We start from the raw sequence: 23,244 nt of genomic DNA on the forward strand, positions 1-23,244 counted from the left end.
AGACAATGGAGGCCAGCAACAGACCCTTTAATTCAATCTTCAAAACACAACAAAAGCCAGGTTCAGGTGCAATAACTCTGAGAATCTGCCAGCACATTCCTTCTTTGTCCCATCCTCTGCACACATAGATTTGGTTCTTATATCCTGACATGTTAAACCACAATATTTCCCATGACTTTCAAACAGAATAACTATGGCTCATAAGCACTGCCTGTCCAGAGAGCCAGTAAGAAATGGCTTATTGGCTCAATATGGTTGTCTGAACTGAGTCAAGCCTGTTCCCTCCTTCACCCTTCAATCTGCAACTCAAAATCTAGGTGAGAGGAACAAGGGAGTGTTTCCATAATTTTGGAAAGATAATCATGTATTAATTTACTGGATGTACTTAGCAACACAAAGCCCAGTGAGATTTGGGCTGCATAATTTTTGGAAAACTGCTGGATAGGAAATTCCAATGCAATAAATGTGGTTTACTTCCAAATAAGAACAGTTAGGACCAGGTTGGTGGAGCAGCATGAAACAGTATGTTGTCATATATTCCTGCTATAAGAACAGCAGCATTGTAGAACCAAACTTGCAACTGCTTATAAGCTCATATTAGAAAGAAAATGAAGTAGTTGATGTGCCAGAGTAACAGCAGCTGCACTTATACAGAAAAATCTAATATAATTCTAAAAAGCTACATGGAGAAAGCAAATGGAAAGCCATATAAATCTCATTACTTAGCTATCCCTGATTAGTAGCTGAGTAATCATCAATTCACCTCTGAGCCCAACAAAACATACACACACAGAATATTTCAGAAACAGTCCCCAGTATCGCTCCACCAATTCCATAGCAGTTCATCCCCCAAATCATTTTATATTCCATTCACATTATGAATACACAGGAAAGGAGGGTAGGCACAGCCTCCTGATTTTCTCATTCAGCATATGCCTTCTGAGCAATATACCGGTGACATTAACAAACCGGAACTAGTACAAGTACAACGGGCTCATAACTGGCAGCAGTTCCTTGGCTTTTACGTATGTCATACTGGCTAGAGAAAATGTCCTGAGTGCTCTTCAGAGAAGAGTCTAATTTCAACAAAGAACACTCCCAAAGAAGAAAAGGGCTGAGCACAGGGCCCCCTGCCCAGCACATTCGATGCACATTGTTAAAGATGATGGGAGGCAACAGGGGCAGGCTGGTCTTGATTATCCAGATGGAACAGTGCCTGATGAGGCCAATATGCTGCAGTGGAATTACAGCAGACTGGGATGCTGGGTAGGAAGAAGGAGGGGCAGCAAGAGAAAGAGGTAGATGACACTGAATTTGACCAAGAACCAGTCTGGTGGAAAGAATGACCAAGGGACCAGTGCAGATAATTGGAAGCACTGGAAACTGTTCTTGTGGAAAATGCAGGCCATTTGCTGAGCCCACCCCCTGATTATACCAGCTTCTTTGCCTCAAAGAAACTTTTAAGATGCCTCATCTGCCAAATTCCAATGGCTACAAGAATGAGAGTCTGGACAATGGACCACCAGAGAACCCGTTGGTTTGTGCTTTCACTGGTTTGCCGGAAGCGCTCCTCTCGCCACTGAGCAAAAAAGAGAGAGAGAAAAACAAAAACAAGTAAGCTTCTCCCCTTTCCTGTTCATAATCAAGAGCCAATGAGTTACATTTTTCACGATGAACTGATTTGGGCCAACAGCTCAGTCTGGAAAACTGAATTCAACAAACTAAGCAACAATATGTTTGCTGTTCTTGTGTGCCTTACGGCAGCTCTAAGGAAAACCTATCATGGCAGTTTCTGTTGCTGATGGGGTGTATTACTTGCCCAAGGTTACCAAGTGGGTAGCCATGGCAGAGCACAGAACTGAACCACGGTCTCCAGTCATAATCCATTACACCACACTGGCTCTAATAATATGTTACATGAACACAAACATTGCCCTAAAAAAAGGGAGACACACTTGGGATCTCATGGGAACAGAGTAGGCCATGTCAGAAAATTTGTGTATTTAGTGCAGTATTACTCTGACTGACAACATATGACCAGCATCTCACTTTTTCTATCATCTGCTGCCTGACCCTTTTACATGGTGACACTAGGGACTGAACCTGATATCATGTGCAGGCAAACTAGATGTTCTGCCACTGAGCTCAATCCTCCTCTCTTACCCTCTGGTAATTCTGCTCTTTCTGAATCTGCTCAATCTGCTCCAGGAGCTGGCGCACACGTAACTGCAGCTCGCTCAGCTTGTCTTTGGCTGCAATCTCAGCATAGTCATTAGCATGTTCTCCAACTTGGATATCAAGATGGACCCTCTGCAAAGAAATAAAAAATAAAAGCAGTAAAGTCTCTGGTCTGTAGATACCCACCAGAGGAAGATGGCTCGTGAGCTGGCTTGGCCAGCAAGTCTGACAACAACTTCTCCCTTCCACTGTCCCATCAATCCTCTTACCAGCATGCCTCCTGCAAAAAGGGAAAACTTTGAAGAATTGGAATGCAGGCAGATCTGATGTTCCCCAGGTGTGTGTGAAGTAAAGGTGAATCTACCCTCTGAGCCATACTGCCGGGACAACACCACCTACAAACATAACAGAGATAGGAGAGCAACTCATGAGAAAAGTCAATTTTCCAAAAACACGTTTATGCCAGGAATTCACGTAACTTAAGAATTCACCTCTCAATTAATTTCCCATTCCTGTTCATGTATTACTTCCAATTATTATACACACCATGGAATGGCTTTCATTCTTAGGTTAAGTTCAACGCTGGAGTCAATCAACATCCCATCATACCCAGGCCAGGAATAGTAGGAAGCAACAAGATCCAATCATGTCATAAAATCATGAGAAAGAGGTGGAAATGATAGTAATAGGTTATTTTCAGAGTACATTATTTATGGCTGAAAAAGATGTGTGCTCTTGTGACAAAAAGTGTTTTTCTTTATCACCATTCTATAATTAAGCAATGTGCATATATCCTCATTGCTTAACTATAGAATACAGAAACCACTATAAATACCAGGGCTCCTTCCTATGAAATCATGAAATTTGTTACTTAGTGTGAGGGACTTAGAATTCTCTGCCTGAGAACATTAAATACTGTAATTCAGGGGAGGGCACTAGATAATTCTAAGTATGTTGTTGTTGCTGTGTGCCATCAAGTTGTTTCTGATTTATGGCAATCCTATCATGGGGTTTTCTTAGCAAGATTTGTTCAGAGTGGGGTTTGACATTGTATTCTTCTGAGGCTGAGTATGTGTGATTTCAAACCGTGGTCTCCCAGAGCCCTGATCCAACACCCAAATCATTAAACTACACAGGTTGTCACTAAATATCTCTCCAAAATACAAATCCCACAATTCCATAGGAACAAACCATGGCAGTCAAAGTAGTATCAAACTGAGATAATTTTGCAGTCTGGATACAACCCAGGAGCAAAACAATATAGTAAGGAGTTTGCTGTACATTTTTAATAAGACCCATATTCTAGATTCTTCTTTGGAAATCAGGATGATTGTTTACAAAACAGAGAGCTCTATACATACTCATTCATGGCACTACCTATATGGCAAAGTTCTACACAGGACTTTTGAAACAAAGCACAGTTTGCCAGTGACCCCACCCTAAGGCAAATATATATATATATATATATATATATATGTATGTATCTCAAAACAGTGCTTAATTATTATCCCAAAACAGGCTGTTCTGGAAGTATCTTATGTAGTGAGGACTTCATAGTGGTATTATTTCTACAAAATTGAAAATGAAGCCTCACCAATGCTTTTCTACTCCCTCACCCTAGCACAAAAGGTATATACCCAAAAGGGAAGGATTCTGAGCCCCATGAATTTGTTTTGAGTACTGAATGAAACTCACTGCCTTTAAAGATACAAACCCCACTTTTCGTTATGCAAGCGGGAGTATTTTTGTGGTTACTATTGTTTAACAATAGGAGGCCCACTTACATTATACAATTATAACACTTTGATTCGACTTCAACTGCCATGGCTACATCCTATGGAATCCTGGGATTTGTATTTTAGTTAGAGGCACCAGAACTCACTGACTGAGAATTCTATAATGCATCTCCCTAAACTGCCAATCCCAGGATGCCAGAGGGGTGCAAATCCTCCAAGCAACTTTGTGGTCAACCCTTACATTCATCAAGGTATGTGCTTTTCCTGATGGTGTAGAATTCAAAGACACAGCTGTGTTAGCCTGAAAAATCTATATGCCAAGGGATCTTGTAGCACTTTGGTTGCATCCACACTGCAGAAACAGTCTAATCTGACACCAGTTTAACTGCCACAGCTCAATGCTATGGAATTCTGGGAACTGTAGTTTGTTGTGGCACCACACCTCTCTGACAGAGAAGTCTAAATGTCTCACAAAACTATAGTTCCCAGAATTCCACAGCATGGAGCCATGGCCATTCAAGTGGTGTCAAAATAGATTATTTCTGCAGTGTGGACAGCCTCTAACTGTGCAAAATAAGTGGTAGCATGAGCTTCCGTAAACTAAGTCAATGTCGTCTTCATGCATCTGAGGAAGTTGACCAAGTCTATGAAAGCTTATTCTGCCACTTCTTTCACACAGTTAGTCTCAAAGGTGCTACAAGATCCCACTGCATCCCAATGGTGTGTGTGTGTGTCTAAAGCAAAGAAACCTTGTAGATTCACTATGCCTGGGAGAGATACATCCACCCTCAGATGGAGGGTGCCAGCAAACTTCCAGGCCTACATACCTTTTCATCGGGGTCCTTCACTTCCACAAACATGCCCAGGCCAGGAGTGGCAGGAAGGTACTCTTCCCGTTGCTTATCAAACAGCTGTGTCCGGTAGTTCCCTGTGATGCCAAAGGAAGTGCAATGAAGGGGAGGAAGAAACCAGTTGCCCAACAGGGAACACCATGTGCTCCTCTGCATGCAGCCGCTGCTGCCATCTTCAACACACATGCCCCCCCAACTTTTATGCACATTTGTCACAGCCCTCCTTTTGCCTTTAAAGTCAATTTTACTTATTTTGACTAAAACTGATTGAATAGATACTATTTATATTAGTGTTTTGAGTATTGGACTAAGGCTCTGGAGAGTCTTGGTAAGCTATCTCTCAATGTCATAGGAGCCCTGGTGGCGCAGTGGTTAAATGCCTGTACTGCAGCCATTCACTCAAAACCACAAGGTTGCGAGTTCAAGACCAGCAAAAGGGCCCAAGCTCGACTCAGGCTTGCATCCTTCCGAGGTCGCTAAAATGAGTACCCAGACTGTTGGGGCAAATTAGCTTACTTGCTGTTCACCGCTATGATCTTTGGAATAGCGGTATATAAATAAAAAAACAAAACAAACAAACAGTGGCAACCCCTCTGAAGGAGCCTGTCAAGAGAAACCTGTTTTCTTAGGGTCACCATAAGTCAGAAATGACTTGAAGGAACAACAACAATTGATACTCCAGAGCCCTCACCCCTTGGTCTTTTGGAGTCCCTTTTACTTATTCTGACTAAACGTGGACCAAGAGATGCCATGTCTATTCCCTGCTTGGCCATGAAATCCACTGGCTGACCTTAGGCAAGTCCCTTGCTCTCAGCCTCAGGGGAAAGCGATGCAAAGGTCCTCTGACTCTTGCCAAGAAACCCCCAGGACAGGTTCCTTAGGGTCACCCTGATTGGAAAGGGCTTGAATGCACGCTTATATTCCTATCCCCCCCCCCCCCTTTGCCTTTTTAAAGTCTAGTTGACTACCCTGAGTAAAAGCGGATAGATGCTACTTGTCTTGCCCAGCCCCTGCCCCCGTTCGTTTTGCCCCTTCTGAGCCCCTTGTCCTCCTCCTGGCTCAACCCGAGCAGACCCGACCCGACTGGTGCTCCAGGGCCCTGGGCCCGCCTCCTGCCCCCTCCATGTGCCCGCAGCTGCTCCTTGCCCTCTCCCGGCCCTCCCTGCCTCCTGCTCACCGATGACCATGGTCTCGTCGGGGATCTCCTCGATGAAGCACTTGCGCTCGGTCTCTCCCAGGTGGAAGTAGAGGGCCCCCCCGGGGGAGACCAGCCCGGCCACCAGCACCGCCGCCACCGCCACCGCCGCCCGCCTCCTCAGCCCTGCCGCCACGGGAGCCCCGGCACACGCCATCTTGCCCGCCTCCGCTCTCTCTCTCTTGCTCGGGGGCCACGTAAGCCCAACCAGGGAGGCAGGAAGGAAGGAAGGAAGGGGCGGACTACAACTCCCAGCAGGCCTCGGAAAGGAAGCCCCTCCCGCTCTTCTGAGGGCCACGACTCAGTAGGCGGCCCTCTGGAGCTGGGAGGCCTTCCGCCAGCCCTGCCCCGGCCACAAAGGAAGAGCAGGACCAGCGTTTGGCCCTTCTTTCCTTCCTTCCGAAGAGGTTTTGGACAAGGAGCACAGGCCAAGGCCAAGGCAGTGGGGATGATGGGAGCTGCAGGCCGCCCACAGGGGGCACTTTGAGCACCAAAGGCCTCTTTCCCGCCTGGTGCCAGATGGGCTTTGCACCTCTAGTGAAAGCAGGGGCTGTAATTGGGAAGATTATTTGGAGGGGGAATGAGAGGCGTTAAGGGGATGATGGGAGCTGCAGGCTCAAGAGACTAAGGCCTGTTACAGACAGCCAAAATAAAGCTGCTTCGAGTCACAGTGGAGGTATGGTGTTTCAATGATGCATGCATCCTAAAAGTCCAGAAGTTGCACCAAAGTCACGCTCCAGCCCTAAGGACTGGAGTGTGGCTTTGGTGTGGCTTCTTTACTCTTAGGACGCATGCATCATTGAAACACCATACCTCCACTGTGACTCGAAGCAGCTTTATTTTGGCTGTCTGTAACAGGCCCAAGTCTTTTTCCTGCCTGGTGGTGGGCGGGCGTTGCACCTTTGCTTATACTGTAGTATTATTAATATATTATCATTATTTATATATTTATATTTGTTTATATCCCATTCTTTCCCCAGACAAATCTGATCTCTTTCTTTGATGATATTACCAGCTTGTTAGATGAAGGGAATGCTGTGGATATAGTATATCTTGATTTCAGTAAGGCTTCTGACAGGGTTCCCCATGACATTCTTGCAAACAAGCTTGTAAAATGTGGGCTAGACAAGGTAACTGTTACATGGATTTGTAATTGGTTGATTGGCTGAACCCAAAGGGTGCTCAACAATGGCTCCTTTTCATCCTGGAAAGAAGTGACCAGTGGGGTCCCACAGGGCTCTGTCCTGGGCCCATTGTTATTCAACATCTTTATCAATGACCTGGATGATAGAATTGGGAGCATACTTATCAAATTTGCAGATGACACCAAATTAGGAGGAATAGCTAATACTCCAGAGGACAGGATCAAGATTCAAAATGACCTGAATAGACTAGAAAGCTGGGCCAAAGCTAACAAAATGAAATTCAACACAGAGAAATGTAAGGTACTGCACTTAGGGCAGAAAAATGAAATGCAAAGATATAGGATGGGGGACACCTGGCTTAAGGAGACAACATGTGAAAGGGATCTAGGAGTCCAAGTAGACCATAAGTTGAACATGAGTAAACAGTGCGATGCGGCAGCTAAAAAGGCCAATGCAATTCTAGGCTGCATCAATTGAAGTATAGTGTCTACATCAAGGGAAGTAACTGTGCCACTGTATTCTGCTTTGGTCAGGCCCCACCTGCAATATTGCGTCTAGTTCTGGGCACCACAATTTAAAAAAGGATGTTGAGAAACTGGAGCCATGTGTCCAAAGGAGGATGACTAAAATGGTGAAGGGTCTGGAAACCGTGCCCTATGAGAAACAACTAAGGGAGCTGGGGATGTTTAGCCTGGAGAACAGAAGGTTAAGAGGTGATATGATAGCCCTGTTTAAATACTTGAAAAGATGTCATATTGAGGAGGGAGCAAACTTGTTTTCTGCTGCTCCAGAAACTAGGACCCAGAGCAATGGATGTGAGATCCAGGAAAAGAAATTCCACCTCAACATTAGAAGGAACTTCCTGACAATAAGGGCTGTTTGACAGTGGAACACACTCCCTCAGAGTGTAGTGGAGTCTCCTTCCTTGGAGGTCTTTAAACAGAGTCTGGATGGCCATCTATCAGGTATGCTTTGATTGAGAGTTCCTGCATGGCAGGGGGTTGGGACTGGATGGCCCTTGTGGTCTCTTCCAACTCTATTCTATAGGCATATGACCACCAGAGCAGTCCTTGAACAACACTGTCACATTGGCTTAGTAATAGAGATGAGCACTGCTCCCTGCAGTTAGTTATGACTAGACATTCATGTCAAGGGACTACCTTTACCTAAAATACGAACAGTTAATTCAATTATTGGGCTTATAAAGTGAGCTGCCAGATTTATTTGTGTATAAAAGTGCAATAGCCACATACTAGGACATTTTTCTTATTAAACTGCTTAAGCCATTATATTTTAAACAATGAGTGGATGATAATTCATTGTTTACAGCACATGGCCACTCTTTATCAGCTCTGTGGAGTTCCATTTTCCATGTATTTCCCAGTTAATCAGATAGATGTTGAGGAACATACTGGTGTTCTAGGTTCTGTTATTTGCAGGCAAATAATCTTGACTACAAATGCTTGGGGTAGGAGAAACAGTACTTTAATTTTAGCACTCACAGTGAGCATGAAATATGCAGGCTACAAACTTAGCCATGATCCTAATTTTAAAAGGTACTGAGGAGAGGAAGCTATTAGTAATCCTCCATCTTGTTCACTCATTTAAAATGCTCTTTCTTTGTGTCTGTGAGAAAGAAAAAAGTCCCTAGAGTCCCAGCTGTGGAAAAAAAGCTGGAGCGGAAATGTGTGTAGCCTAGCTAGGCCTATTTATGTGGACTCCAAAAAGGATATTTTAGCCATTCATAAAGACTTCCACCAAAGAAAAGGTTTCCCGAGAACATGGTGTGTGAGTTCAGACCATTAGATGATATTACACAAACAGCACAACAAGTGCTGTTTCATTTACCATTCTCTGCCTCTTAACATCAAATTAAAAAGAAATATCAATTAAGATCAATTTCCCACTTTATTTCACATGCCCTCTCTTCAACCCATCATCTGGCAAACAGACAGGGTTATACAGCTAGAACAAAGTACAATCCTGTTACCAGAATCATCTATTACAGATGTTCAATGAGGTCCGACTACTGTATCTGTGTTCAAGTAGTGGCACACACACCACAGTGACTGGAAATACCAAGCTCCTACTCTGCCAAACCAATACAGTGCAAACATTTTCCATCACCAAAGGGGAAAATCTGATCACCACCAGTTGTTTTGAGAAAGTTTCGTTTCACTTCCAATAATGATAAAAAAAAGTTCCAGTCCCAATGAGACTTTATAAAACACACTCCAATCTAAGCAAACAAAATGGAGTGGGTTTATGTGGCACACCAAACTGTTCCCAGCAGGGTTATCAAGATTAGGGGAATACTGTCCTGCTGGAGGAACCACCAGCAGATACCAGCTGGCAGGTAGTCATGTCCCATGGAGGAGGAATACTTACCATTTTTAAGTTCTAAGCAAAGTTTTCTTTGCTTTTTTTTTTCTTTGAAAAACTGAGAAGGGCTGATGGCTCTGAACAGCATTCAAAAGAGAAAAAACAGGCTCTCAAGTAGGGCCACACCCTACATTCTGAATTGTTTTCAACAGGTTGCCTGGCTAATAGATCCAGGTCACAAAAGATATGAAAATATTCCATATATTTCTCTGTAAGAGCCTTTTAGAAACCAGAGTCTATACAATTCTCCCCACCCCCATAAAAAATATTCCCAGAGTGCCCAGTAACTTGGCCCACTCCCTTGCTAGTAAAATCGCTTGTTTCGCTCCTGGCGTTTTTGGAAGACCACAGCTCCCACCACAGCACACACAATGATGCCAAGCAAAGAGCACAGTAGCAGCAGGAACACTTTCCAGCCAGTCAAGGGCCCGCTACGGAAGTTTCCCGTCGGATCATCCACGTTATCTAGAATGAAAATTTTTTTTTAGAAAGCAAGAGTGTACACATATATTCATGTTACATACGGAAGTAGTCAACAGAGATTAGCAAAACTGTGAACCACAGAAGAGCTTTTAGTAGACAGTATAGGATTATATCCAGCATAACAATGTTATAGATTTTACACATGCATTCTGAATGAACTAGGTCTGCTAGGGGATATTCTGAAATTCAGCAGGTTTTATTTACTGGAAAGTAAGCACACTATTGCTGTTTTCATCCTGCAGCCCTACATTGGAACTGCCACGTGCACTCCAAAAAAGAGTAAGAGATTTTAAATGTCTTGCTTCAAGCAAAAGAACAAATACTGCTTAGCAAACATGCATATATTCAAAGCAGACACACAAGCAACTCACCTTTGGGGGACTTCAAGAGGCTCACACTAGGCTCAATCTTTGTCCAATCAATATTTTCTTCCTCTGGTGTATGTTCCACCATTAGCTGGAATAACTTCATTGAGATGATGTCATGATTGTCTAGGAAACAAAGAACCAAACTGATGTAATGGTGTAAACCCATGTTAAATTTTATTCTCATAGAACCCACAAATCCCTTTCCAACTACATGTTCCTTAATAAAAAAAACTTTAACAATTTAGGAAACTAACATAAATCTCACTAATACCAAAATAAAGTGAATAAAACAGGTTCACTCTATCCAGCAAAGGCTCTATTCATTATCTAAACCTGCAAATCTAGGCAGCACAGTCAATTCCACTTCAGTGGCAAACTCCTCTTACCAGACAAATCTCCTGTACCAGCAGAAGCCCCAAAGAAGTAACCTGTGGGCAGTCGAACTCCTGCAACATCAAAGCAGTTTTTCCATTCATTTTTGTCCTCCACATCAGTCATCACCTGTCAAATAAGTATACATTTGGACATTAAGGACACTTTAGCATTAAACTCCCAGCCTGAGAAAAATTGGGCAAACCGTAATAAATTACCTGGATAGAATAATAAGAGTTGGAAGAGACCCAAAGGGCCATCTAGTTCAACCATGCAGGAACACACAATCAAAGCACTCCCCAAACAGATGACCATCAGCCTCTGTTTAAAAACCTCCAAAGGAGACTCCACCACTTTCTGAGGGAGTGTGTTCCACAGTCAAACAGCTCTTACTGTCAGGAGGTTACTCCTAATGTTGAGGTGGAATCTCTTTTCCTGTAGTTTGCATCCTTTGCTCCATGTCCTAGTCTCTGGAGCAGCAGAAAACAAGCCACTGAATATTCATTTTTATGCCATTTTTTGCATCTCTGGGACAAAAGCAAGAGCAGCAGTAAGTCAGCCCATTCATTCCAGATAACCATGAAACAGACATGCATCTAACTGGCAAAACAGACCAGCACAATAGCTGGCTTGCAGGTGGTGTGTTTAGGTGACGCACTTCCCGACGATGCCCCCAAGCCAGCTTCACACCAACCGCCAACCAGATGGCTGGCAATGTTGCAGTGCTCCAGCATTTACACATCTCCTGCCGCAGGAGCACCAAAAAGCCGGTGCCACAATGGAAAAGCCATCCCTTTTCCACCCCAAAAAGGAACAGCATTTTGTCGCTCCTTTTTGGGCTGGAAAAACGCTGGATCAGGGCTACAATATGTGTTGCTGCGGCCCTGATCCAGCGATTAATGGGGTGGCAGCAAGCCGCTTCTTTAGAGCCGTCTGTTCCAGCCCTAAGATAGGGATAGGTAACCACTAATAGTTGGATAGTTACACTGTCTTCTGTGGACCTTCAGAGGACTGCACCTCCAATTTATTTATTTATTTCAGTTGAGGAGACTTTAAAAAGTCAAGTCAGCTTCTGATTTTAAAAGAACCTCTCCTGGATATAAAACAGAGTGGGGGGACCAAAATGTGCAATTGCTCCACACAATTCATGGGATCCTTGGAGCCTCAAAAATGGCCTTAGGAGAGACTGCATGTGGCCTGTGGCCTACACTTACACCACTTCAATCTAAATCAAGCCATGAGCAAATTATTCAATGCAGTGTTCAGACTGGCTTACCGTCAGACGCCCCCGAGAATAGCGGATAGCCAAAAATGTGTCATGGTTCTGGTTACGAATGTCAGCTGTGCAGCCTGCCAGCTCTGTCCAGCGCCCATCCTTGCTATGGTCATATGTCAAGGATCCATTGTTCACCATGGCAGAGATGTAGGGAAATACACGCTACAGAATAAAAAGAAAATGATTCAAAAGCTCTACCATTTTGTGTACAATGCTTATTCTGTATATATTTTTTAAGCTCCGACAACTGAGTATGCATATGTATCTATGTGTGGTATAATTCCTTTTAGATAATTCTAAACCCCAGATGTGCTGTACCTCCAAAGCACACACTAGCTGCCACTTACCTCAGTAGCTTCATCGTTTGGATAAGTGTCCAGGAAAATGGCCAACCCATGGAAGTTATCTTTACTGCCAAAAACAGGGCCTGCAGGAAGCAAAACGTAGTAAAATGAATGGTGAGATTCCTCCACTTTTGATCAACCAAATTCATGTATCCAGCAAGCAAGCAATATATTGAAGATGAATCTAAGCATGCTTGCTAATAACTAAGTGTCACAACCATCAAGAAAGGTCAGCCATTTTGAAGTATTTGAAAGTTGACAGACAACATTCCAAGAAAGAAATTTCATTATTCTCAAACATTCTGCACAAAGGATATAAGTGGGGATGAAAGATACTACTTCATTTCAAGGGCCTAAGGCATTGTAGTATGGTCCATACGTGGCCTCCAAAACTTACCAGCTCCCAAAAAGTAGGGGTGGAAGCATCAATCCAACATTGCTAACAGATTTGTACAGAGGTGTAGCTCTCACTGAGGTGATAAGTATGAATCTGCACCTCAAATGTGTTTCTCCATTGTCTCCACATAAGCAAAATGGATGTCTGTTAACAAACCTAAGATCACAATCCAGTATACATCCCTGCATGGTAGGGGGTTGGACGTGATGGCCGTTCCAATCCCTTCCACTTCTGATACAATTCTGCGTACAAGGCTGGGCTGGAGCTGGAAGTCCAGAATCCACAACAGTGCCTTCCTAATGATGAAACGTGCACAGTACCTGCAGTAAGGCGCTCCCGAGTGTACCACAAGGCAAAGCCATCCCCATGCAGATTCTTTTTTCCTACTCCATGGATCCTGAACTGAACATGGAGCTCCCAATCCTTTAGAAAACAGGGCTAGAAGAGAGAATACAGCATCCCAAAACACCTTTCAGTATGCTGCATAAAAATCATAGATAACGGGACAAAAACTGTGGGCAACTGGACACAATGCTGTTCGTTACACCCCACCATTCTTTTCTAGACAGAAAGGACACTCACCACTCGGTTCCAGATGGAACCCTCCTTGCTGCGCTCATCAGGAGTCAGTCGGACATACTGACTAGTCAGCATTGTGCTGCCTTGGAAATCCCAGAGGGGCATTGAACTGGAGCCAACCCCTAAAACACAGGACATAGTAAGAAGTCACACTGCTACAGAGAAGGGGAATTTGGAAGCACTGTTTAGTTACAAACTACAGCACAGACAGTAAAGCTGCATACTTAAACTAGGAGTAAAATCACTGTATCACAAAAGAAAAAGTGCAAAAACTGTTGTTGTTTTTTGTTCCCGTTTCTATTTGGTAGTGTTTTGGACTTGAAGTGTGATGGACTTGAAAGATTAAATGGCAGCATTTATGGAAACTTATATAGCATGACGTAACCGATGGGAATTGACCCACTAGTTTATAGTACCATCTTTAGCAACTAACCGGGACTTTCATCAAAATCTAATAAATTTGTTGTGTGTTGTTAACTGCCCGAGTCGACCTCAACTCATGGCGACCCTGTGAATGAGGCATCTCCAAAGACTCCCTGTCTTCCACTGTTCTGCTTAGATCTTGTAGATTCAGGCCCATAACCTCCTTGACTGAGCCCAGCCATTTGGCACGTGGTCTTCCTTTCTTTCTACTGCCTCCCACCTTCCCTAGCAATATTGTCTTTTTTAACAATGCATTTTTTCTCATGATGTGGCCAAGTATGCCTGCCTTAATTTAATTAACTTGTTTTTCACAGCAAGTACAATGAGCCCTTGGTATCCCCTGGAGTGTGGCCTTGGACATTCCCCACGGATACCAAAATCCCTGGATGCATAGTAAAATGGCCCCTCTTATATAAAAATAGCAAAATCAAGGTTTGCTTATTGGAATTTATATCATTTTGGAATATTTTCAAGCTGTGGATGGTGGAATCCATTGATAAAAAAATCCATGGATGTGGAGGACCAACACTGACATTCCCTCCTCCTTTTGTGTCTGCTAATTATACAAGGCAGAATCTCCTTCCCAAATGTTATCATGTTTTTCTTCAGTTATGGACAGATTTGTGCAGCTTTGCAACCTAGGCTGCATTCATATGAGAAGTAATCCAGTTTGACACCATTTTGGCTGCCATAGCTCAATGCTATGGAATTATGGGAACTGTAGTTTGTTAGTGCCCCAACAAATGACAACTCTCAGAATCCCATAGCTTTGAGCCATGGCAGCTAAAGTGGTGTCAAACTGGGTGACTTCTCCACTTCGGATGCCTCCCTCATGAAGGTACGCGTAAGGAGATTAACACACTACGCTCTTACAGTGCTGCTATTCCACTTTTGCCACTCTGGCTGCCTCCTGTGGCATTCTGGGGTCTGTAGTTCAGTGAGGCCTGAGCCAGGGGTTCTCAACCTTCCTAATGCCGTGACCTTTTAGTACCGTTCCTCATGCTGTGGTGACCCCCAACCATAAAATTATTACCGTATATGCTTGACTATAAGTCGGCCTCATGTATAAATCAAGGGCAAGTTTTGGGTCCAAAATTATGGATTTTGATAAGACCTGTGTGTATGTTGAGGGTAAAATTTAGAGGCACATAGCAAAGGGTCTAAAGGATGAAGCAAAGGGAAACAATGTCAAATAACGTACTAAATCCCAGCAGCCATAACTCTTGCTGCTCACTCCTAAAGCTGGACAGATGAGAGAGAAGAGGGGGTGGGTGCTTCCAGGACAGATCATACTCTTGCCTTTCACAAGGCAAGAGCTCCTTCCTTTAAATAAGAGTTAAGGTACAATGCTTACATTGACCTGGGGATTAAGTCGACTTAGGTTTTTTGAGGTCAGTTTTTTGACCTACATTTCTAGACTTATGCATGAGCATATACATGAGCGTTTTCTGATGGCCTTCCCTTGAAAGGGTGGTAAGACCCCCAAAAGGGTCGCGACCCACTGGGCTAAGCGCTCTCTGGCTGAGAATCCTTAAACTGCCAATCCCAGAATGCCACAGGAGGCAGCCAGAGCAGCTGAAGGAGAACTCTCAGAGTGTAGTGTGCTATGATGATAAGGCGACGCTGGGGGCCTTCTGTTATCCTCCCTCCTTCGTGAAAGGCAGGGCCACGCTCCCAAAGAGAGGCCCCGAGGAAGAGGAGCAAGGGAAGGGAAGGGAAGGGAGCCGTCGCCTGCCTGCCTGCCTGCCTGCCTGCCTGCCTGAGCCGACCCACCCACCCTGGTAAGGCTTGATGAGCGAGTGCTCCCGCTTGAGGTGCTCGCTGTTGCCGTCGGTGAGCTCCGCAGAGGCCGCGGCCAGGAGCAGCGGTAGGCACAGCAGGGGGGCCCGCCCCATCCCGGACGACGGGCTCCGCGCTGATACGCCGCCGCCACCTCCTCCTCCCGGGCCTGCTCCCATCCTACGGCCCGCTGCTTCCTACTTCCGGCCGCCCCCTTTAGCCCGGAAGCAAACGTCCAGTCCGCCGGAACCCGCGGGCGCGAGCGGCGCTGCCTCTCTAGCCGGCCTCTATGGCCGAAGCCCCGCCCCCAATGGCTCAGCGAGGGAGGGAGGGAGGGAGGGAGGGAGGAGAGGGAATGCGAGCGGGCGCCCCCTGCTGGCCGGTTCAAGGTAGTGGGCGGAGGCGAGAGACGTGTCTGTCTGTAAGTGGCCGGAGGAGGGAGAGCCCCACGTTGCTCCACCTCAGCTCCGTCTCACGTCACGCGACGGCCATTAAGATAATGGCACTGGGAAGGACGGAAGTGACGTCAGCCGCGCGCTCTCTCAGCTTCTGGGCTGGCAGCAATAAGAGGGCATTAATAGTGGAGGCAGGGCTGCTTAGGCCCCACTGAGAACCAGGTTCCTTTTCTTAAAATGCCCAACGCTCCTGGGTTGTTTTTTTTAAAAAAGATGATTATTTATACATACATTTATATTATATATATATATATATATATTACACACACACACACATATATATATATATAATAATAATTCACACACACAATGACCTGAATAAACTAGAAAGCTGGGCCAAAGCTAACAAAATGTACTTCAGCAGGGAGAAATGTAAGGTACTGCACTTAGGGCGGAAAAATGAAATGCACAGATATAGGATTATGGGGGACACAGACTGAATGAAACTATGTGTGAAAGGGATCTAGGAGTCCAAGTAGACCACAAGTTGAACATGAGTCAACAGTGTGATGCAGCAGCTAACAAGGCCAATGGGATTCTAGGCTGCATCCATAGAAGTATAGTGTCTAGATCAAGAGAAGTAATAGTGCCACTATATTCTGCTCTGGTCAGGCCCCACCTGGAATATTGTCTCCAGTTCTGGCCACCACAATTCAAAAAGGACATTGAGAAACTGGAGCCATGTGTCCAAAGGAGGGCGACTAAAATGGTGAAGGGTCTGGAAACCTTGCCCTACAAGGAATGACAGGGAGCTGGGGATGTTTAGCCTGGAGAAGAGAAGGTTAAGCGGTGATATGATAGCCCTGTTTAAACATTTGAAGGGATGTCATATTGAGGAGGGAGCAAGCTTGTTTTCTGCTGCTCCAGAGACTAGGACCCGGAACAATGGATGCAAGCTGCAGGAAAAGAGATTCCACCCCAACATTAGGAAGAACTTCCTGACAGTAAGGGCTGTTCGACAGTGGAACACACTCCCTCGAAGTGTAGTGGAATCTCCCTCCTTGGAGGTCTTTAAACAGAGGCTGGATGGCCATCTGTCAGGGATGCTTTGGTTTAGATTTCCTGCATGGCAGAATGGGGTTGGACTGGATGGCTCTCATGGTTTCTTCCAATTCTATGATTATGACAAATATATATACACATTTATATATTTGTGTGTGTGTGTGTGTGTATCTCATTAAACGCACACACACACACACACACACAATTTACACACACAAATATATACGCACATTTATATATGCAGTTATGTATATATATAATTTTTGAAAACCACATAAACACATATATACATATATATATATTATATAATAATTCACACAGACACACACACATATATACACATTTATATATGTAAATGTGTAAATATATATAGTAAAAAACTAGGAGTGTTGGGTATTTTAAAAAAGTAATTTGGTTAAAACCAAGTCGGATTAAACCCTGACTCCACTATTAATGCCATCGTATTTTATTTTATTTTATTTTATTTTATTTTATTTACTATTTCTTTTTATTTTATTTTCTTCTTATTTGTAATCTTTTACATTTGTATCAACATACAGTTCCAATATTTTTTAAATTTATACATTTTATAAGATAAGGAAGAGAAAAAAAAACACAAAATAGAAGAGAAAGGAAAAAAAACCTAGTTTATACTTAGGTTGTTCCAATTATTTACATAACTACTACCCAGCTTTATGGCTTCTTGTTCTTTTTTTTTTCTTCCCCCCGGTTATTTCATTATATCTTTCCTAATTCCAAAGTTATCCTCCCAAGCCTGTAACACAGGAAGCCATTCTTCAGTTAGCCTTTCCGATGGCTTATTTCTTATCATACCTGTTAATCTGTCCATTTCTCTTAGCTCTTGTAACTTCAACATCCAGTTTTCCCAACTTGGCGATTCTTCACTTTTCCATTTTTTTGCTAAAACCATTCTGGCAGCTGTTGCTAAATATAATAGGGTTCTCCAATATTTCTTTCTTACATCTTTACCGAATACCGATGTCATATTTAATAGGTAATACAGTACTCTGGTAACATCATAATATGTACTTTAAACATTTTTTGCATGGTTAAATGAACTTCCCCCCCAAATTTTTTAATCTTTGGACAAGTCCACCACATGTGGTACAGTGAACCTGGTTCCTTCTTACAACGCCAACACTTTACATCCTGTAATTTATATACATGTTTTAATTTTACTGGGGTTAAGTACCACCTGTTTGATATCTTCATGTAGTTTTCCTTCAGGTCTTGTGAAGCTGTAAAGCTATGTGTTTCCCTCCATGCCGTTTGCCAGTCTTGATAGTCTAATGGATGGCCTATATCTTGTGCCCAATGAATCATACATTCCTTTATTATTTCTTCTTCCAACTCTCTCTCCAATAATGAACTATAAAGTTTTGAAATTTTCTTTTTCTCCGGTTTCCACCAGAGTTCATCTAGTTGATTGTCTTTTAGGCTTATCCCTTTATTTTTGTTATCCTCCTTAAATTTCTCTTTTATCTGTAAATATGTGTACCAGTTTATGTTTTTCCCCTTAGTTGAAAGCTCTTCTCTTTCTTTAATTTCTAGTCTTCCTTCCTCTCCTTTTAGTAAGTCCTTATATGTTAGCCATTTGTCTTCCTTATTGTTCTTACTCATAAAGGCTTCTTGTATAGATATCCATTTTGGGAGGTTAGTATAATATTTCTTTTTAATTTTATTCCAAGTTTTCAAAAGGGTTTTCCTGATTAGATGTTTATTAAATTCTGTATAATTTACCTGATCTTCGTAAAATAGGTAAGCATGCCAACCCTGTTTTAATCCTATTCCTTCTAGATCTAATAGATTTTTGTTTTCCAATTTTATCCACTCCTGGATCCATTTCAGGTTGCATGCCCACATATACAATTTTAAGTCTGGAAGTGCATATCCTCCTCTATCTTTGCTATCTTTTAACGTGACCCATTTAATTCGTGGTTTACTCCCTTTCCAAATAAATTTCTTCAGATCTTTGGTCCAACGTTCTAGAATCTCAACTTCCGAGATTACTGGTAAATTTGAGAACAAAAACATAATTTTCGGGAGCACCATCATTTTTATAAGAGAAATCCTTCCTAATATAGATAAGTTCATTTTGTTCCACTTAATCAGATTTTCATGGATCTCCTTCCAACATTTTTTATAATTATTCTTGAAAAGTTTAACATTATTATTTTGTAACCAAATACCCAAATATTTGACTTTATTTGTTTTTTTAAATCCTGTCTTTGCTAGTAATTCTTCTTCCTCTTTTTCCCCCATATTTTTAAAAAGTAAATTTGTCTTTTCTTTATTTATCTTAAAGCCTGAGAAACTCCCAAATTCATTTAACTCCTTCATAAGGCTCTCTATTCCCTTTGAAGGATCCTCTAATATTATTGCCATGTCGTCGGCAAAAGCCAAAATCTTTCTTTCTTTTCCTCTCACACTATTTCCTCTTATTTGCTCATTGTTTTTTTATTGCATTTATCAGTACTTCTGCCACCATGATAAACAATAGTGGTGAAATGGGGCATCCTTGTCTTACTCCTTTATTTATTTTAAATTTCCCCGTGATACTTCCGTTAATATTTAATTGAGCAGTTTGGTTTCTATAAATCTGGTTAATATTTTCGATAAATACTTCTCCTAAGTCCATTTTCTTCATTACTTCCATCATAAATGTCCACCGTATGTTATCAAATGCCTTTTCGGCGTCCACGAACAGTAAGGCTAGTTTTCTCTGTTTTTTAATATTGTAATATTCTAATATATTAATTATTGTTCTAATATTATTCGTTTGATATCTACCCGGTAAGAATCCATTTTGCTCCTCATTTACTATTATTTTTAAGATGTTCTTTAATCTTTCCGCTAGTATCAATGTATAGATCTTGTAGTCTACATTTAATAAAGAGACTGGCCTGTAGTTTTTAACTGATTGTTTATCTTTCCCTTCTTTCGGAATTAGTACGATAGTTGCATTATCCCATGTTGCTGGTTTACCCTGTATAACTATGTCGTTAAACATTTTACATAGTGGCTCTATTAATTCATTTTTGAAGGTTTTATAGTATGTATACTATAAATGCCATCGTATTTTAGAATGGGACCTGGCTATTTACCAGCTGTCCTGCTTGATTGACTATTGACTGTTTGAATTTAAACATTTTCACTTTTAAGAGTTTATTGGCAGTTATTCATTGCTGATCCCCTTCCACACTGACATTCCCTTAATTAATTCTTAATTACAGACTGTTAATTAAGAACAGTCTTAATTAACAATCTGTAAACTGCTTTGAGACAATTTCTGAAGAATGGGATATAAATAAATAAATAAAACTGTTTGTCAGTGGCTTCTTATAATTATTATTTAAGCAAGTGGCCATAACATCTGAATTGTGTTTGGCTACTTAAGATTCTGATTTAGTCCTATATAGGTGTGTAGTCCTTCATATATTTTTTAAAAATAATTTTATTGAATTTAATATAACACACATTACATTAGACAAAAACCTAAACTCCATACATACATCTACCCAAACCATCTACCACCCTCCACCCCTATATACCGTAACTGGGATAACTATAAACACCATAACAGATACAGCCTTTCTAGTCTCTTCATTTCTCTATAATCCTATCGTTTTTCTCCTTACTTCAGAAAGTCTTCAATATTTTTCATTAACGCCATAAATTTACCTCATTTTGCCTGCTTTTTATTAGTATTTCCCTATATTTTACCCATAACAAGGTCTGAGCCCCATTCCTTTCTTATATAACTTATCAAGGGTTCTCAATCCTTAAATTTACCCAGTGTCTTATTCTTAAACAGATGTGATAATTTATCAGTTTCCATAAAATCATATATCTTCACTAACCATAAATTTGTCTCCAGAGGTTCCTTTTCTTCCTATCTGGATGCATATATTAATTTGGCAGCTGTTGTCATGTAGAACAGCAGTTTCCCATATTTCTTTTCTAAATTTTCCTTTGTAACTATGCTTAATAGGTAAAGCTTAGGGCCCGTCAATTCATTACAATTCAGGATATTCATAATTAAGTTATAAATACCTTTCAGATATATTTTTGCAGATTTACAGACCCACCATCTAGTCATACATGTTAATGCAAACAAACAAAACAAAACCTGGTTTAAACAAAGAAAAACAATTGCACAAAACAAAGCCTTGGATTCTTTGGTTGTTGGTTTTGTTGGGGTTTTTTTTTTTTGGTAAACTTTATTTTCAACTCTGAGTGGAGTAGACAACAAGGTAAAAAGGTCAGGGTGGTTGTAGTGGTTTGAGGGTTGGACTATGACTAGAGACCAGGGCTCAGATCCTACTCAGCCATGGAAACCATTGGGTGACCTTGGGCGAGTCATACTCTCTCAGCCTCAGAAGGCAAGGACAAACCTCCTCTGAATAAATTTTGCCAAGAAACCCCTATGATATGTTCGTTTTGGGGTTGCCATAAATCAAAAACAACTTGGAAAGCACAACACACACACAGCCACACCTAGAAGGTGGTTTTTAAATAACAGCAAAAGTACAAGATTGTTCTAAATGATTCTTTCCTGGTCTAATTTCCTAGAAATTGGGAGTAATAACACTGGGTTGCTTTGCAGAGTTTTTGTAAGCCCATGGAGGTCAATGTGGGCAGACCACCGCAGTCATACTCTGATGACATATGATGGAGGAGATACGGCAGCAGTAAGCTGTCGGAATGGCTTCTTCATTGTATCTGTGCTTCGTTTGGGGAGGAGAAAGAGTGGAAATACACAAGAAAATTCCAGAATAGCATAATAATGCAGATACACCCCCTCTGCATGGCAACTATTTTTTAACTTCCTTCTTCTTTTGGACCAAAGACAAGGAGTCTTTGGTCTAAAACACACTGCAAAAATAATCCAACATGGGACCACTTTTACTGCCATGGCTCAGTGCTAGGGAATTCTGGTAACTCTAGTTTTGTGACACATTTAGCCTTCTCTGTCAGAGAGCTCTGGTGCCACAATAAACTACAATTCCCATGATTCCCTACCACTGATCCCTATAACTGGATTATTTCTGCAGTGTGTTTTGGACCTTTATTTACTTCTGAATAAAGACCACCAATGAATACCAGGCTCTGTGGGCTGTATATCAGAGGATGGAACTGGCAAAATCACTTCTTAGGGGTTGTTCCCACTTAAGATTTGAAACGATTTAAAATACAACGTTTTTAATAAAATCGATTCAAAATAACACTGTTCTTATCCCGCCATCCGAATCGCTTTGTTCATCGTTCCCATCTGGTTATTTAAATCGAAGTTTTTACCTGCAAGCGTTCCTACTTGGCATGAAATCGGTGTTTAAATAAAGCGATTCTTCTCCTCCATACCTTATTTGGAGCTGTCAATCAATAGTACGTCAGAATGACGAAACGTTAATCCAGAATATTTGGAAGCGATTTATCTTTTGGCATCGTTTCCATTTCATTGACTGTTTGTGAATTTAGCGAATTTAGGAAAGCGAATTTAGGAAACCCAAGCTCTTTCCAGAGGAACTATGGGATAGGTTTTGCATGACAGCATCCCCTCTTCATGTCTCCCAAAAGACAGCCAGGGAGAATCCCTTCAGAGAGCACAGAGATCAATGGGGGAGGCTTCTGGCAAAGCGAATTTAAGAAACCCAAGCTCTTTCCAGAGGAACTATGGGATAGGTTTTCCATGACAGCATCCCCTCTTCATGTCTCCCAAAAGACAGCCAGGGAGAATCCCTTCAGAGAGCCCAGAGATCAATGGGGGAGGCTTCTGGCAAAGCGAATTTAAGAAACCCAAGCTCTTTCCAGAGGAACTATGGGATAGGTTTTCCATGACAGCATCCCCTCTTCATGTCTCCCAAAAGACAGCCAGGGAGAATCCCTTCAGAGAGCACAGAGATCAATGAAGGAGGCTGCTGGAAAAGCAGGGAGGGAGCACTCTTCCCAAAGATTCTCTTTCCAGGGTTGGAGGAGAAGGCAGATTCCATTTGAGAAAGGGAGGGAGAAAGGCTCTATTCCCCCCCCCCCCCATTGATCAGAGCCCTTCCTTGCCTGGGCGAGATCAGATGCCTCCTCGCGAGGAGCCTTCCCTTCCCTGCCTGGGCGAGATCAGATGCCTCCTCGCGAGGAGCCTTCCCTTCCCTGTCTGGGCGAGATCAGAGCCCAAGCGGGCAGGGAATGCCTCTTCGAGAGGAGCCTTCCCTTCCTGCCTCTCCTCCGTTAGAAATGGGCTCTCCCCACACAGAGGGGAGGTTG

General features: G+C 42.4%; 2 protein-coding genes across 2 annotated transcripts; both read right to left on the bottom strand.

Annotated features, from left to right (window-relative positions):
• Positions 1-8: 8 nt before the first annotated feature.
• Positions 9-6,144, bottom strand: LOC149321682 (transmembrane emp24 domain-containing protein 9-like). Its single transcript, XM_089526914.1, has 5 exons — positions 5,943-6,144; positions 4,742-4,842; positions 2,448-2,573; positions 2,164-2,310; positions 9-1,579 (listed from the first exon to the last, which is right to left on the bottom strand). Exons 1-5 carry the CDS (start codon positions 6,115-6,117, stop codon positions 1,430-1,432), a joined length of 699 nt encoding a protein of 232 aa, XP_089383040.1. The 5' UTR covers positions 6,118-6,144; the 3' UTR covers positions 9-1,429.
• Positions 6,145-8,994: 2,850 nt separating this feature from the next.
• LOC149321683 (vesicular integral-membrane protein VIP36-like) lies at positions 8,995-15,734 on the bottom strand. Its single transcript, XM_089526923.1, has 8 exons — positions 15,507-15,734; positions 13,310-13,428; positions 13,048-13,165; positions 12,334-12,413; positions 11,987-12,148; positions 10,725-10,839; positions 10,342-10,461; positions 8,995-9,952 (listed from the first exon to the last, which is right to left on the bottom strand). The coding sequence occupies exons 1-8, from the start codon at positions 15,685-15,687 to the stop codon at positions 9,792-9,794; spliced, it is 1,056 nt and encodes a 351-aa protein (XP_089383049.1). The 5' UTR covers positions 15,688-15,734; the 3' UTR covers positions 8,995-9,791.
• Positions 15,735-23,244: the final 7,510 nt, after the last annotated feature.

Source organism: Sceloporus occidentalis, unplaced genomic scaffold, assembly GCF_023333645.1.
Source record: "Sceloporus occidentalis isolate IW3139 unplaced genomic scaffold, rSceOcc1.0.p SCAF_1, whole genome shotgun sequence".
NCBI classification, from domain to species: Eukaryota; Metazoa; Chordata; class Lepidosauria; order Squamata; family Phrynosomatidae; genus Sceloporus; species Sceloporus occidentalis.